Genomic DNA, 18,230 nt, shown 5'->3' with positions numbered 1-18,230 from the left:
AGTGAGTTAGAAAAGACTTAAATAAACTAAACTGGTTTAAAAACAATTCCAGTCAAAACCATTTAAACAGGTGAGGATGAGGCTTGGTCTAAAACATTTTTCTTAAGACTCCTAACACCTAAATATATATGAAGAAAAACACCACCATTATCTTTCTCATCACTCACTGACGTTTTCCTAAACAGAAAAAAACGATTGCCCTGCTCTGCCTCTGATTGGCTAGTACTCGTTGCCATCTGAGTCAGAGCCAATTAGAAGCAGGATGCGGGTGGGAAAAAACTTTGCTGTCTCCTGTGTGTGTGGGGAAAGGGGAGGGACAGAAGGAACAGGTAAGGCAAACTCCTACGTTTAGAAAATATCTGCTTGACAACTTATTATGGAGCTGGGAACAAGCCCAAATAAGCAACTACACTTTAGAAACAAGCCCAAAAAAAACGTGACCCGCGACTACCAATATTTGTAAGCGACTTTACAGAAAAACAAGCCCAAAGTTGCTTATAATAAGCGGACTTGGCAACACTGGTTTGGATCTGCTGTGCCTGTGACTCAGCACTATCTAAAAATATCTGCTACATGTGATTTTCGCGGATGTACAGAAGCTATCAATGGAAAATAATTTTTTTCAGCATATATCTTAGTTACAACAAGATTGAGCTAGCAAAGCAGTTGGGTGTTATGTGTGGTAGTTATTCAGTTTGGGAAATCCCACAATCTCTACAAAGCTTAGCTTAAGTTGACTGGCTGACTAACGTTTTACAGGGACAGGAAATCGTCCCTGTTGTTTGAAGTTCGCTGACTTATATTATCTAAATCTATCCATGGCAACATGATTTCTTTCAGCAGACATCTTAGTTACAACAGGATAGAGCTAGCAAAAGAGTTTGGTGTTTATATTTGCAGTAATTATTCAATTTGGGAAATCCCAGGACCTCTACAAAGCTAACGTTAGCTTAAGTTGGCTGGCTGACTAAACAGGGAGGGAAATCGCCTCTGTTGCTCTTTTTATTTTGAGAGTGAATTAGCCCCCCAATATGAATACAGTTTAATTAAAACTTTTATTTTGTTGGTAACCGTTATTGTATAATCGACAATATTACACTCGAGGGTTTGGTTCACCATCATATTATTGGCACTTCAGTGATGCTTACGTCCGTAAGCATCACTCGTGCCAATAATGACGTTAACTAAAAACCTCTCATGTAATATTGCTTAATTTCACATCAGGCACTGAAGAAGCTTTCAAATAATATGACAACACTTTCAAATATTTCCCTTGTTTATTATCAGCAATTAGTCAAATACATATAAACAAACAGTAGGAAAAGGACAGAGTTCAATTTTTCACAAGGTTATCAGTATCGCTTTTAGCACACCCACAGTCACGCCCCCAGTTTTTTTTTTTTTCTTTTTTTTTTGCATAACATCTTGTGCAATAAAAAAGGAAACACATTATGGTACATGAACAATAAATTAAAAAAAGAAATATTTAGCACCTTATTTACAACTCATATTCCAAGAGATATAAATTAAACATTCCATCAAATGACCAGCAACAAACTCCACAGAATATTAAACTGCCATTCTCTGGCAATGATATGATGTCTCATACTGATAAATAATGGTGTGTTCACTTTGGGTGGCTGGACTTTTAGCTTCAAAATACAAGTTAATAAATACAATGATTCCTCCGGAACTGATTTTGTATCAGTAGAAATGCCATTAGACTGGATTCAAGTCGATAGATAGAGACAGGACATCTCATGAAGACCTGTGTAAATTCAAAATGAGTCAAGAATCACCTTTTGGGTGATTGATAACAGATTAATAACTTCAATGTATACCTGCAGACTTAGTGAATTGTTAAGAAAAAAAAAAAAAACTATACTATAAATGACTCACTAACATTTGTTACCAAACCCTGATGGCTTATAAATGGTTAAACATCATCAAAAGAGATCTAATAAGCATAGATAACATGTTAATATTAATAAAGTTATCACTTGTGATTCATAAACCATTTAACAATTTAGACTGGATGCTGTGAAAGAAAGAAGTATGGAAATCTGAATTCTGGTTCGACCCTGATTCTGGGGCCTGATCCTTTGAAAAAACATGCACCTCCTCTTTAAATGAGATTCTCTAGCCTCCCCACGCTTTGAAGGGGTAAGGATCTCCCAGAGACAAAAAACAATGCTTTATTTGGGAACTCCCTGTAACAAATGTCTTAAGTTTTATAACTTAACAGTCACTACCTGAAGGTAGTGAAAGAAACACAATGGGATGGTGTTTTTTTTACATTTCCTGACAAAAACAAGTTGACAAGGATCAGCAAATTGCTGCATCAAAGAATCCACAAAGATATTGGTATACATCGGTTTTGTTCTCCCAATTTGTAAAAAAAGAAAGAAAAAAAAGAGCGCTATGTTTTCAGTACCTACTGTATATCACGTTTGGAACGGTACAGTCTCATACAGTCCATCAGACTCACTAAAATCTTAGCGTTGGGTTATGCTAAAAGAGAACTAGCCAATATGACATCTTGTATGACCACGTCTAAAATCAAAAGTGTGTATAACTGTTCCAAAACAGTGACAGAGAGTAAGTTTAAACCCTTTCTCAACTCTGCAGCTCGGTCGCCAGAGCCGTTTCTTCCACTATGCGGATGCATAGGGCCCCCGCAGCCACTAGGGGGCCCCCAAGCTGCAAGTTCAGCCACTAGCAAGTAGCCTTCTTTGTTCTAAACATTTTAAAATAAACCTGGTATTGATGTAGAGGAGCCTCATTGTTAACTTTTTTATTATCATTTTCTGTAGGTTTAAATTGCTTAAGTCAACTTGAGATGTTTAATTTGAATTCAAGAGTATTTTCTTTACGAATCTAGCCTGTTTTCCTCCTAAAGTGTAACAGATTGATGCATCTCCACGGGTCATCTTAAGCTGCTTACACACCAAAAGGCAGTGTGACTGATCAGTCTCCCCGAGTTGGTCAAAAAAATGCCTCAGAACACAACGAAGAGATGAGATGTAATATGTCTCCATAACAGCAGGCGGCGCTAATCTGTATTGTCGCCCAAAAATGAAAACCGGCAGCTGATTGGACGAACGCGTCACGTGGGTCTGGTTTCTCCAGAAATTCAAAGACAGACTGTCATGGCGGCTCGTTCAGAATACGATCTCATATTTTACTAAAATAGTTCACCAAAACGTGTTTCTGAAAACATTTTAAGAGAGAAATAGGCCGTGCAGTTGCTGAATCTGTCTTCATTTCAGATCAACAAAGGTCAGTTTAAAAGATTTTCGTCAGATTTTGAGAGACTCTAGTCACGCTCATCCAGCTCCCCGTTTCCGGTTAGCACTCTACCAATCAGATGGGTCATTTGAGTCCGACTGCCGGCAGTGCCCGCCCCGCCGATTATACATGTCAAATCGGCCAAAATGAAGGATGACGGCACGGAACACACCGAACAGACTCAAGTCACTGACCTCGCCAGACTGTCAGACGGCCGATTATTGGCTCGGTGTGTCCGGGCCTTTAAAGGTTTGAATCCCCCCCATCGTATTTTGACAAAATAGGGGCCCCCAAACAGCATCTTGCACAGGGCCTGCCAAAAGCTAGAAACGGCCCTGGCGGTCGCACACCTCCCTTCCAATCTGACGCTCGAAAGGTGCAGGGAGAAGGGCACCCCCCCCCCACTTTATCCAGCCATTGGCCAACTATGTGGATGTCAGAAGTAGTTGTGTGAAGAATGATAAAGAGAGCTGAGAGAGAAGTTAAGTCACTTTTCGGTGCACAGGGCAAAGTGAATTACCATGACTGTTGGAAAGTATCTGCTGTTATCCACATTTATTGTGTCTGAACTACAAAGACACAAAAGAGTTTTTGGAAATAGGTGGAGACAGTGAGATGCAGCCAGGAGGAGACTATAGTTGAGAGACCAGGTTTTTCACTTTTGCCTTCAGACGGTCGGGCAATCCATCGTATGAACTAGTTCATTTAAAGCATACTGACACCTTTTAGTATGAAGGAATTTTGATTCTTAATTTTAGTTCTTTAATATCTGACCTCTGACATTTTTCAATGGAAAGTCTGATATGTTTCTTAGCCATTAAACTCAGAATTCAGATTTATTTTAACTGACTTCCATGATGAATGTCTGAACTCAAATGTCACAGGCCTTTACACCTACCAACCACAGCTAAAGGGTTTCATAATGGAAGGGGTTTCTATTAGTGCTATGATGGCCCAAAATCATGCCTGACCCTACATGAACTACATAGTTTCTATTCAAGCCTGACCCAAGCCAGAACAACGGCAGTTTTGGGCCAGTGCTCGATTAAAAACCCACAATTTTTACTGCTTTTTTACCCATGCATGTAAGTTGAGTATTTATCCAGAAGAAGGCGGTCACACACAGCCCAATCATTATTCATGACATTACACAGAGTATGTGGTCTGCATTGGGGAAAAAAAACATGAAAACCATGAAAAACATTGGGAAATTTGCACAAAACTAAACTGATTGAAGCCCAGGGGTTTTTTGAGAAATGACAGCCCAATCGAGAATCAATGACAGTAATGTCTGTCAATAATTAACAAAAGTAATAGATCATGGGCTTAAGCCACAGTCAGACAATCATCAGAGAATAATTGAACTCAGGCAGCGTTTGGGACGTGAAGCTGTACATACTAGAAAGGTAGAGTTGAGAGCTCAGAAAAAATCCTATTTACATTAAGTCCCATTGTATCACACATAAGAGGTAATAGAAGAAACATATTAACAAACATTGGTGAGTTCTGTTTGCAAAAAAAGTCTACTTTTTTTTTTTTACATTTCTAGCACAAGACTGTACACCATCTTGTATTGAGAGAGGCAGTTTCCTATGGCGAAGCTAGACATAAGTACATATCATGCTGCACTAATATAGTGCAAAATTATGCCTGAAAACGGAGAAAGGAGAGACAGGCAGAAGTGATAATGCTCTGGGAATCATTACGTTTACTGTATGTTCTCTGGTTTTCTTTTTCTTGCGAGACGGACCCAAGCCACATTCACACAGACGCATTTAACTGTTCTTAATGAGACAAAGACTGACAAGTGTCCTTAGTAGCCTACATGATCCCACTCAGCTGTGACAAAATTAACAAAAAGACAAATGAAGATTTGTGCTTTTATAGCTTATCTTTGTTTTGGGCCCCTCCCCCCCAACAACTATTAATTTGGACGTTACCGGCAGTAGTAGATGGCAGAGAAGCAAAGGCAAACTTCCAGAAGAAGATAAAGAATGTATGAAGGCTCTTGTGAAACAAAGTATCAAAATGGAAATTAAAAATAGAGGACGGCAACACCAAGGCTGCTAATGGACATGGATTCTGGTTCTTGAACTTTGAGGTTTTTCTCTTTCTGGCAGAATCATCTTCCCACGGGTCCACATGAAGGTTAAACAATGCCCAGCGGCAGCCCTGACATCAAGGGTTTCCATAGTAACCCTGTGTGTCCTGCAGTAGGACGAATGTCTGTAGGTCACTGTGGTCAGCAGGAAGACTTCTACATGTCGGCGTCTCCGTCGTAGGCCAGAGTCAGCGGCTTCAGTCTGTTGTTCATCTGCCGTCGCTGCGGCTTCTTTGGCTTTTTGCTACAGAGCAAACAAACAACAGGGTAAGCATGTTTAGAGAATCAGAGCCCAAGCGTTCAGCTTCGCCTTAAGTGTAATTTATGGTTCTGTGGAGGCTCCATGCAGAGCTTTCACTGTAGCCTACGTAAGTGGCCTGAAGTTTATAGTTGTGTGTTGGTGTGTGCGTCGATCTCTTTAAGGGAATAGCAGGGCCGGCGTGTGTGTGTGTGTGTGTGTGTGTGTGTGTGTGTGTGTGTGTGTGGAGTGTGTGGTAGAGTGAGTGAGAGAGTGACGGTGATTTTCTTCGGAGCGAGTACCGACTCTAGAGTCATAGTGAGAGAAACAAAGTGTCTCCCCTGTTCTTTCTGACCACGGTGGGAAATCTGGAGCAGGAGAAGTTAACCCTCTCCTTGATTTCATGTTTATGGAGAAGGAGAACCAGGAAATGAGTCTGGGGGAAATGCAACGCTACCAAGCCATGGCCGAGCGATGTGCCTCGCCGCGACATGTAGTTACATTTCTTTGGAGGTGAACGTCAGGCTACGGCGTAGGGTCCGGCGTAGGGTCAGTATCTCCATGTATCTACGTACGTAACCACGGCGTTGACTTCACGCTGAACCATAAATCATGCTTTAAGGCCAATTTATGTAAACCGACCCTACGCCAGACCCTAAGCCATAGCCTGACATGCACCTCTCAAGAAATGTAACTACACGTCGCGGCGACGCATGTGGCTCGGTCGTGGCTTGGTAGCGTTGCATTTCCCCGACTCATTTCCTGGTTCTCCTTCTCCATCAACAACATGACATCAAGGAGAGGGTTAACTTCTCCTGCTCCAGATTTCCCACCGTGGTCAGAAAGAACAGGGGAGACACTTTGTTTCTCTCACTATGACTCTAGAGTCACTACTCGCTCCAAAGCTATTCACCACCACTCTCTCACTCACTCTACCACACACTCCCCACACACACACACACACACACACACACAAACACACACCAGGCCGGCCCTGCTATTCTGTTAAAGAGATCAACACACACCAGCACACAACTATAAACTTCAGGCCAGTTACGTAGGCTACGGAGAAAGCTCTGTGTGGAGCCTCCACAGAACCATAAATCAGGCTTTAACCTTTCCCAACAAGAGCATCCTTCAGTGTGAGAGGCATACATATGTTCCACATTCCTGACTTGTCTCTGGTCAGTTTGCCCTGTAGTTAATGAACCATACCACTGTCTTTTCGTTTACTCCAAATATGACTTCCATTTCATTCAAACATTTCCAATAACTGGTTAGAATACAATGGAATTTTTGAAATTAGTTTTTTTTTTTACCTTCCCGAAAGCCATTAAATTGGATTAATTTCACTAAGATATGACAGTCACATTAGAACAAGTCCTCCAAACCTAACGAAAAAATATGTTTTTTGCCCACAACAATGACTCATAGGATGTTTTACTTTATTTTGTAAAATATGTTTTTCGATAAATGGTTTTATCCACTTGAACTCATGAAAAGGAGAATGACTGACTGTCTACATGAAATGTGTATAGAAGTCCACAAGATGGCAGCAGAGGAAAGATGTTACATTACGTCTGGCCTGCAGGTTGGGAAGCCCTCATAGTCCTGAGAACCACTCAGGGCAGCGGCTATCATTAAACACAATGCTGTTCTCTGCATTTTTGCTGTACATTTGGGAGTTTTAACAACATGGGAACAGTTTATATCCAACAGTTAAAACTATTACGCAGGTGGGTGTTAAATATATAATAGTGTATCTAAATAAATAAGTGGCTCATTCCACTAGTTTTACACTCAATTTATTCAAATTTGACTACATTAAACCGACAGAAATAATGAATGAATGAATGAATAAATAATTTATTATATTGCACCAAAATTCTATTCCTGGCAGTGCAGTAACAGTTTTGAGATGACCCGCACATACAGATAGTGGGAAACTTTCCCTAATTCCCTATTTTGGAAAGTCACCACCTCATAGTGTAGTAGTAATAGCAGTTGCAGTACATTAGTAGGAGCAGCAGTACCAGTAGTAACAGGGTGCGAATTTCACCCTTTCTGGTCTACATATCCCTGCCTCTGCTGATTTATTTTTATCCACGGTGGGGACAAAAGTGATCAATGCTACTTCACCAATAGACCATAAAATATATACCTAAATAGAAGTATTTTAAACTAAGTAAAGTGCAAAGTGAACACAGTCCCATAGAAGGATAAAATCCCAGCAGCAGTTGCTACAGAGCTCCAGGACTACTGACGGCTACTGACTGTGAGCTGGCTGCAGGCACCGCCAGATGACGGTCCTTTCAGGGGCCGTGGTAGTGGAGTTTAGACAGAAAAAGTGAGCGTCATGCGGCACTGACAGTTAAGTTTAGGCACCAAAACCACTAGTTAGGTTTAGGAAAAACATGGTGGTTTGGATTAAAACACTCCCGAGGAACGAACAAGCGTTTCCTGGATGACAGTATTTTGTTTTCACCGGGGAGTGAAAATGAAGCTCTCCGGCTTGAAAGTGCTGTGTTTTATGTTAAAACCTTGTGTGCTATTTCATTTTGAGATTATTTTCCATTCAATATTGAAGTGCGTAAATAAGTGTTTTGACATGGCTGGCTGAGTGCCACCATATCCATAGTATTGAAAGGGGGGGATTTAATTCTTGCAAGTTTTGTTGTGCATGATCAAAATAAATCCCCCCCTCTGCTTTTTTCACAAATTGTACCCTGAGTAGTACTATAGGTGATGGAACAGCAGTAGAAGCAGTAATAACAGTTTCCAATGGAGAGTTCATCTGCCTGCTGCTTCAGAAGCTTTTGCAGCCAGACAAGGAGTAAACACTGCATACAGTGTATGGCTTTTCCATGATTGTCAATGCAAATTACAAAATTATTTTTCTCTCAAAAATATATACAACTGTGACTAAATATCAGATATTGTTAGCTACAGCCCTATTAGCCTTTAAAAGAATAGTTTGATGCTCTGGTAAATAAGCACATTTGTTTTCTCTCTGAGAGAGAGAGAGCAGACGGATGTTAATCTAAACTACAGAGCTGCAGTCAGGACACGGTTAGCCTAGCTTAGCATAAAGCACAGTGCCTGTACAGAGACCAAAACCAAAAACCTGTGCTCACTGACTGTATCTGGCAACTTGCCATATAGCCAGAGACGCTGCACTTGGTAGAATTATAAACTGTACATCAAAACCCATGCATCCCACTCTCTGCACGCTGTATATATATATATATATATATATATATATATATATACTACATAAATAATATTATACAAAGCTTAAAAAAGAGCCAACCTATAAAGTGCAGTCTGCAGTTCCTATTTACAGTAAAAGCCTGCAGTGATGTGATGTGTTTGATGGAACCGGGACTGCTCACCTTCAGGAAGTGATCCACTGAAATGAGTGAACAGGCACTGGATGGGTTTGGGCACAAATGAATGTCAGGAACAGTGAGTTAGAGTACAGGAGTGAGGTGAGGCCCTGGCTAAGTGATGAGAGTTTCAAAGGGAGGTGGTGGGGGTGGCAGAGACTGCTGCTGTGGTTGTGTTGGTGGAGGCTGTTGGGGCAGCGCCTCATATTGCTGCTGCTGCTGCTGCTGCTGTTGGCTGTGCCGCCGTAACTCGTCTTGCTCTAGTTTCTGGCAGGCAGGACAGGTGTAAGGCACTGTGTAGCTGTTTGGGTCCATCCAGTAAACCCCGTCTGAGGGGGACTTGGAACTTGACTTGCAGCAAAGGCAACAATCGCAATAACTGAGCAGGGAGTATGAGGGGGAGAGAAAAAAAAGTAAAGAAATGAAGGGACAAATGATGAGGGAACTCAAGGTGAAATGAGAAATGAAATGAACAGAATAAATGAATAAACATAGGCAGTGATGTAATGGAGGTTAGAGCAGTAGTGGAAGAAGTACTCAGATCCTTTACTTCAGTAAAAGTTCTGCATTGAAAATGTTACTTAAAGGGTAACTAGTGTTTTATTCAACCTGGATGGGAACAACAATCTTTGACATTATTAAGAGAGAACGCTGCAGTGGCGAAACAAGCTATAATCTAAGTTAATAGGACAATTGTCAAGTTTGTATTTAATATTCTAAGAGTCTGACAACATTATGGAAAGGATTTCTAAGGAGGTCGACCTTTCTGTTGAAGAAGATCCTTTTTTTTAAACATAAAAACATCCGCAAAATTGCGTTAGCTAAACCCACCAGACTCCATGTAAATAAACAGTAATTTTAGCATCATCAAATACACTTCATTCAAAGTCGACAGACACAAAATAAAACTATGAAAAGCTGTTTGGGGTCGTCTTTCCACTTTTCCAACAATCACAACTCTGTTTTGGTTGAAATAAACACATAGTTTACTGATTTACATGTGAAAATATGTTGGCTCTATACATGCTAAAAGTATTGCTTTTTTAAATGGAGTCTGGTGGGTTTAGTGCTAGCGACTGGTTAAACAGACTTTCTGGTTAAACAGAAAGGTCTCTAAGAGGTTTTAAAGATATATCTCTATAGGAATCCTTTCCATAATGTTGTCAGACACTTAGAATATTAATCTGAGCTGTCAGTGGCAAAACAAGCACTTTTGTGAAGTTAAATACAAGCTGGACAATTGCCCTATAACCTTATCACAAAAGCAGAAATTAATGTTGTTAACCTTTAACATTTTATCACTGACTGTTAGATAAGACTCAAATACATCACAATATTGCACCAAGTGCAACTTGCATCTTTAAAATTACTATTTAAGTAGTTGTACATTTTTATTCCCAACTTGTTATACGTTTGTACATTCTTTCCTTTGTATTTATCTTTTTTTTATTATCTTCTTTTTTTGAATAGTAGTAATAGAATAGTAGTTCTCGTATTCTATCCTATTATGTGTGCTGTGTGTCTGATATTTTGCTGCTGTAGCACTGAAATTCCCCAATGTGGTGATCAATAAAGTCTATCTCGTCAAATCTATACTAATTTTGTTCAAACAGATGGGTCTTTTCTTCATTCTGACCTCCATTACATCACAGAATGCAGGTGAATGACATACATGAATGGTAACTGATGTGATGATAGGAACAGAACACATGGTAGAGGGACAGACAGTGATAACATGTGAGTGCTGGAACCTTACCATGCTAAGTATGTCATGGAGACCATGAAGACGAGCAGAACAAATGCTCCTGCTGCTACTCCATACACCCAGGTCTTCAGCTTCCCATCTGCACAAAGAATCACACACACACACACACACACACACACACACACACACACACACACACACATGATTAATACACTGTAGATCAGGGGTCTTCAATGTTTTTATGCCAAGGACCCCTAAGCTGAAAGAGAGACTGAGTAGGGTCCCCCTACTACATACAGTATACTGTATACAATTGGGCCGAATGGATGAAAATAAATGGATATTATTTATACATCATGTTTCAACGTTAAAAATACTTAAATATGTAAATTAAATGTTTTTTTTCACAAATAGGCCAATTTATCTTTGCTTTTAATATTTTTAATTGATACTAATTTATATTTTCAGACATATTTTATTAAAAAAAAAACATAATTTGCAGGCCCCCCTGCACTAACTCTGAGGACCCCCTAGGGGTCACGGCCTCCCTGTTGAAGCTCTCTGCTGTAGGGATATATTCTGTATGAGGTTCATTTCCTTGTCTGAGCTGAAGGGGGCAGTAGAGTTATAAACATTTTTCTGCAGTGAGGAAGGTCACTGATCATCAATGTACCAAAATAAATGAACACAGATAAACCATACAATGCCTTTAACATCTGTGTAAAATGTGTTATTGTACTGGACCATCTATAAATATGCTGTGTTAATGAGAACTGATAAAAATGTCATTACACACCGTCACATGTTAACTGTATATGTGCTGTACATATGGAGTTTTATTTCTGGAAGCAGCTGGTTATTTCAATTTGCCCTATTTGATGAGATTAATATTTTATTAAAACATTAAAATAAGCTGATAGCTGTAAATGTACATAACAGTCAGTTTTTCTCTTTTAATTCCAATTTTTAACAATGTACGAATAATATCAACATGCCCTCATATCTAAACGACAGACTACTAGGTTGTTTGCCGAAAACTTAAAAAAAAATGACATATATGACAGTTCCATTTAAAGTTGTGATAGTAGTTTTTTTTTTTTGTCTGTCGATCTGTTAAAGACAGGTTATATGAAAGGAATAAATAAAGAACAGCGTATACCACATATATCAAACCAACAAAAATAAAAGAAAGATCAAAATACTCAAAATAATCCCTCCCAAATCACTGCCAGTGAGCATATGTCAGTGAGCATAAACTGTGCTTGATTAATAAGTAGTTATAAAGCCTGGAATAATTTAAAAAAGGTCCCCATGCTTTCCGAAAACTTGCATTTGAATGCTGAAGCGAGAACTTGATTTTTTCAAGCTTTAGGCAGGACATAATATCTGTCAGCCATTGTGTATGAGTGACCCCAAAAAGAGCAATTAGAGGCTTTGGTTCCAATATGATGTTAAACACCTGAGATAATGTTTGGAAGAGCTCCATCCAGAACTTGCTGAGGCTGGGACTTGACCAATACATATGAATAAAGGCAGATTTATGCTTCTGCGTCAAATCAATGTCGTACCCCCGCAGACCCCTCTGCGTCGCCGCAAACTCTTCTCCGAGCCCTCCGCCACAGCTCGACGTGCACCTCCAAAAATGTGTAACTTTGCGTCGAGGCGACGCAGACCGCAAGGACTGTGATTGGTCAACTGGTCCTGTGTGTTGATAGTGGGTGTTTCCAGCAGCCAACTGTGGGGAGTAGCAACATGCTAGTTCACTGACATCAGCTTTGTAAATAAACTCAGACGTATTTTGGTTACAATGACGGGGTTATCCGTTTGTAAAGTGTCTATGTGTCAGTAACGTTTTGAAATTAGCACTTCCCCAGCAAGCAGTAGTTTGTGGGCAGTTAGTGCTAAAGTTTGCTTGCTAACATACCATAAACTGGCTGGCAGACACCACGCAAATAACCTCAGACTTATCACCCCCTAGCATCATGGCAGTGAAATGCACCGTGATGCAAAACAACCCCGACGCAGAACTCCGAAAGGGTCACAACGCCGTAGGAGCGACACCGTAGCTCGGCGTGGAGTTGGCACAGAAGCATAAAACAGCCTTTAGAGAGGCTTCAGAAATTTTACATTTAACACAGAGTGGGCTAACGTCAGGGTACATAGTAGATAGTTTGGCTGTTGAGATATGAGCCCTATGAACCACTTTGAATTGGATAAGGCAGTGGCGAGCACATAGAGAGGTGGAATTAACCAGTTTAAGAACAGAACTCCATGTATCTTCTGACAAAGAGAAGGCTAGGTCTTTTTCCCATGCTGCTTTGATCTTGTCCACAGCCTTAGATCCCAAAACCTGCCATATAAGGCAGAGACAAGTCTCTTTTGAGATGGGTTTAAAGAAAGAACTACACCATATCACCAAGGGAAGTGTCTGCTGATATAGAAGAGCTGGACATCTTAGACAACACAAAATGTCTTGTTTGCAAATATCTGAAAAAGTCTGACTTTGGAAGACTGAATTTGTCGCTTAGTTGTTCAAATGATGCTAAAGTGTTACCTATAAACAGGTCCTTGAAGCAAACAAAACCATTCCTCTGCCACTCTTTAAAGACAGGATCTTGCGTTGATGGTTTGAAAAGATGGTTTGATGCAATAGGGCTCAGTAGAGAGAAGTTATGCAACCCAAAACATTTCCTTAATTGAACCCATATCCTTAAAGAGTGTTTAACCCCGGATATTTTTAAAATGTAATAAAGGGGAATGGAAGTGGAGATCCAAGTAGTGCAGGTATGGATATATTCTCATCTGTATGTAACTCCATGGTTACCCAGTCGGAGAAATTGGGCTGACTGTGAAAAAAATACCAAAATGCAAGGCAGCGCAGATTAGCAGCCCAATAATAAAAGTGAAAATTTGGAAGAGCCTTGGCTTTTTCAAGGTGGGCCCTATTTAGACGAGGCCGCTTACCTCTCCATATATATGAGGAAAGAATTGAGTCAAGCTGGTTAAAGAAGGACCTGGGGATGAACGGTAAGGCCTGAAAAAGGTACAAACATTTTGGTAGAATAGCTATTTTGATTGCGTTTATCCGGCCGACAAGAGACATTGACAGATGATATCTAATAATGGACGTATGTTAAAGGAAGAATGTCTGCTCTTAACAAAGCCGTCCTTTGGTTTTTGGCTATTTGGTCCTCAAATATAACAGTAGGGAGGACAGTCTCTAGTCTCCGAGCAAGAACCTTAGGTAAAATTTTAGCATCTGTATTTAGGAGGGAGACAGGTCTGTAGGAGGCGCATTCGGTTGGATCTTTACCTTTTTTGGCAATAAGAGTGATACCGGCTTCGACAAAGGATGGAGGAAGAGAGATTTTGGGAATATTGAGACTGCTCAGAAAGTCAAGCATTACCTTATGATCCGGTTGAGATTCTGAAGTAAAAAGCTGTGAATTAAAATCTCTGAAAGCATCAATAATTTGCAAGTGATCTGAAGTTATCTGGCCATCACATGTGCGGATTTTTGAAATATTTTGTCTCGCTTTGGCACCTTTAAGTTGATTCGCAAGTAATTTGTCAGTTTTATCTCCATATGTATAGAACGTGGCTTCGTTTTTTTAAAGTATGCGTTCAATTGAGTGAGTAGTGAGTAGGTCGAATTTGGTTTTTGAGTTCTACTTGTCTTTTATAAAGAGTTGGATTTTGAGTTTGCGCATATTTCTGATCAATCTCACCAATTTGATGATCTAAACGCTCTCTATTGGATTGCTGCTTCGTTCGAGCCGTGTAAAATATAATCTGCCCCCTGAGGTAAGCCTTTAGGGCATCCCATACGATCAAGCTAGATGTTTCAGGGGATATATTAGTAGAAAGAAAAAAGGCTATCTCTCCTTGGATAAACTCCACAAACTTATCATCAGAGAGCAAAGTTGAATTGAAACGCCACTGCCTACTCTTCCAAGGGAGATCTGGAAGGGACAAGGCCAGAGAAATAGGGGCGTGGTCAGAAATGACAATTCACAATTGACATTCACAGGAATGCACCAGGGGTACAAGTTGGTTATCAAGGAAGAAATAGTCGATTCTAGTATACTTATGATGGACATGTGAGAAAAAAGAGAATTATTTATCTTGTGGGTGTAAAGAGCGCCACACATCACATACACCGTAATTGGAGAGAAAGGCTTGAATAAAACAAGCTGATTTACTTACTGCACTGGGGTTAGTAGAGGATCAGTCTAAATGGGGGTCTAACCCACAATTGAAATCACCGCCAAGTATAATTGAATATGTGTTCAGGTCTGGAACTAATGAAAATAACCGCTCGAAAAAACCTACATCTTCAACAGTAGGGGCATATACAATGACAAATACCACTAGGGTATTATATAATTTTCCAGCCACAATTACATACCGACCAAACTTGTCAGAGATCACATTATGTGGCACAAAGGAAATGTTCTGGCTGATAAGGATTTAAACTCCTCTGGCTTTAGCCTGAAAGGAAGAGTGGAACCCCTGCCCAACCTGACAAGAGATGGCCATTGTCCGAGCTACGAATATGAGTTTCTTGCATAAAGGCTATTTCTGTTTTGAGTTGTTTGAGATGAGAAAAGACCTTTCTTCTTTCAACAGGATGATTTAGGCCTTTGACATTCCAGCTCACTAGATTAAGGTGTCTATCCATGCATAATAAATAAAAAAGTTAAGTTGTACTGTAGATACAATGAACCAAATGACGCTGAAAACGAAGCAACAGGTTAGTACAGGTTGAAAGTGGCTAGTGTAAAATAATGTGCTTAAATATATTGCTAAAATGTTACTGGCAGTGACAAACCCCCCCTCCCCACCCAAGAAAGCTGCTAAAAAAATAAAAAGCAGCAAGTTCTTGCAAACAAACATTTTACAAATTGAATCTTCCTGCCTAAAGCTAAACTATTTCTCCAGTTATGTACTGAAAATAAATGTAAGCACCTCTATAGTAATATTTTGGCTTATCCAAATAGCCCCCAAGGAATATGGCTATGAGAACAGAATATCGACTTTGTAATAACTGAACTGTGTAAACCTTGAACTATGAGTCTATGAAAGGGAACACGCACATGGGTTAACATGTCTTTGAAAATTTAAAACGCAACAACACAAATACAGGCCTAAGATTAGATAATATGTGGTAGCAGCCCACACACAAAGAATAATGGTTTCTAATTCAAAGTGCACGTATACTTGAGTGTAGCCATTTTATTCAGATATCTTAGTAAATAGGCACAGCACCCGGATAAGTGTGCACTTTAAATTAAACACAGACCTCAACTGACGTGCTGCCAGTAAGTAGAGCTATACAATGTTACCTCACATCCAGTGGGTTAAAAGTCCTTAAACAGGGTCTTTATAAGGGTCTACGTGACCTGGGAAGGCTATCGATGTATTTCTGCGCCACGATCCGAATTGGTTTGCCGCGAAACTCGAGCTTCTCTCTCCGCCATGACTCTCTGATGAGGAGATCCTTTGTCTGGTACTGATGCAGGCGGAGAATAACTGGCTGTGGTCTCTGGCGTTTAGGGAGCAATGGGCTCTGTCGACTTCTGGAGGGCCTGGCAACGTCTCGCTTCCGAAAACCTCCCACAGTAAATCTGAGAAAAACTCAGTTAGGCGCCCGCTTTCAGTGGATTCCGGTAAACCGAGGATACGTATGTTTTGTCGCCAGCTTCGGCTCTCCAGGTCGGCCACTTTAGCCATTAGTTTAGTGTTGTCACTCCGCAGAGTAGAAAAATGTTCTCAAGGACACGTTGACACAGGTCATCCGCAGAAAGTTCCAGGGACGGGACGCGTTGATTGTGGACCTCCACTGTAAGTTTAATTTGGTCTAACTTTGAGTCGAGCTGACCAAACTAAGTTTTAAAATTGGTGGCTAGTGCCTCTCGGTGCTGCGTGGTTATAGCCTCCAAGCTAATGTTAGCATCCTCCTTTTTGCTCAACTTTATACCCTTTGAAGCCATTTAGAGAGCCGACTATACTTTTCTAAAGAAATGATAGACGAGTAAAAAATGAACTGAAGCCGCTCTGGTGTAAAAGTTAGAGGGCGGAATGTTGTAAAAATGTATTTTACCAGAGCTCTCACTTAGTGCGTCTACTCCATCTAACTCTCAAACCGGAAGTCTGATAATAGTTTTAAACTTGGTGTTAACGTTGTAAAACCAAACTACTTGGTTAGATTTAGGTAAAGATCAAAGTTTCGGTTCAAATGTTTGTATGTTTGACGTAAGTCCGTGATGTAGTTGCGTCCGTGATGCGGTTACTTTCTAACATAGTTTCGTTGGTTAACGTTGGTTTCACACGGGACAGGAACAGCGGTCTTCTGGGTTAAGGATCTGTGTTTGTTTGACCCATCCACCACCTTGAACTCTGGCGCTCTTATACTACGTAACCTGACTTCCTCCTCTGCTCCCACTATAATTACTACGGCCACTAGGGGGCGCCATCTAACAAGCCTAAACATGGGTCATAATAAGCTGTTTGCAAAATCGACCTATGCAGCAGTTTTTTTGGTGAGGACCATCTATATATATTTTTCCAATTTTTTAACTGTTATTCCTGTTCCCTCCTCCATTCCTTGTTCTGTTTCCCCCTTGTATTTCCTTTTTCTTTCTAAATTTCTTCCTTACCCCCATTTTTCCTTCTTCCTGCTTTCTTCCTTCCCCTTTTCCGTTGGTTCTGCTGTTCTGTCTGTACCCGCCTTCATTCCTAGCTGTCTTAGTTCCTTCTTCCCTTTTCCCCTTCACCCCCTCTTTCTTATTTCTTTCTTCCCTTTTTACCTTCTTCCTGTATTTGTTTTTCTCTTCTCTTTTTATTCTGTATTTTCTTCATCTTCCCCTTTTACTTTATTAATTTCCCCTTTCTTTTTTTCTTTCTTTCTTTCTTTCTTTCTTTCTTTCTTATTTTCCCTTTTCCTGTCTTCCTCCTTTCCCACTTCATTCATTCTTCCTACTTCATGTTGTTCGTTTTTTTTCCTTTCCTTCCACCATTTCCTAGTCTTCTGATCTTTTTTTCCTTCTTCCTTTCTTTCTGTTTTCTTCCTTTCCTTCTCCATGAATTTCTTTTTTCTTCCCTTCATCTTGCATTCTTACTTTTCTTCATTTTCCCTCTTCATTCCTTCTGCCTTTCTTTCTTCCATGTTTCCTGTGTTTTCCTTTGTTTCTTTCCTTTATCCCCTCTACCCTTGCTACATTCATCATGTCCTTTCTGTCAAAGGACCTCATTCTCTTTCCCTGTCTTTTAATACCCCCCCTCCCCTCCCCCCCGCCGCCCCCCTTCCACTCCTCCTTTTATAGCTTAGTAAGCAATTATTTTGTGTTCTCAGCAATCACACACATTTCCTTGAATATATTGTAATTTGGTACATGCTGATTTTCTTTGTCTCAGTATGTGCTGCTATGTTTCCGTGTGTCTGACGGTTTCTTCTGCACACCGTGAGAATCCACTGTAACACTTTATTGTCATTTATATTTTGCTTCATTG

At 40.3% G+C, this 18,230-nt stretch overlaps 1 protein-coding gene and 1 long non-coding RNA gene across 4 annotated transcripts in view; one reads left to right on the top strand and one right to left on the bottom strand.

The window, feature by feature from the left end:
• The first annotated feature begins 277 nt into the window (after positions 1 to 277).
• On the top strand, positions 278 to 16,536 carry LOC116035478. Its single transcript, XR_004101380.2, has 4 exons — positions 278 to 522; positions 5,521 to 5,526; positions 10,987 to 10,993; positions 16,526 to 16,536. It is a non-coding gene; the product is annotated as an uncharacterized LOC116035478 (long non-coding RNA).
• The window catches only part of thsd7aa (thrombospondin, type I, domain containing 7Aa), a 209,529-nt gene continuing 194,839 nt past the window's right edge, over positions 3,541 to 18,230 (bottom strand). For 2 of the 3 annotated variants that reach the window (XM_031278515.2, XM_035993166.1), the window contains exons 27-28: positions 10,770 to 10,857; positions 9,020 to 9,392 (exon numbers count right to left, since the gene is read on the bottom strand). In XM_031278515.2, the coding sequence (XP_031134375.1) occupies positions 9,128 to 9,392; positions 10,770 to 10,857 (353 nt within the window). In that variant the 3' untranslated portion in view covers positions 9,020 to 9,127. Of the gene's footprint in view, positions 5,634 to 9,019; positions 9,393 to 10,769; positions 10,858 to 18,230 lie in introns of those variants that run through there. The other variant, XM_031278516.2, reaches the window with a different exon arrangement.

This window comes from Sander lucioperca, chromosome 16 (assembly GCF_008315115.2).
Source record: "Sander lucioperca isolate FBNREF2018 chromosome 16, SLUC_FBN_1.2, whole genome shotgun sequence".
In the NCBI taxonomy this organism is placed as follows: Eukaryota; Metazoa; Chordata; class Actinopteri; order Perciformes; family Percidae; genus Sander; species Sander lucioperca.
Note: the sequence above shows the minus strand (reverse complement) of the source record. Positions and strands in the feature narration are given on the sequence as shown.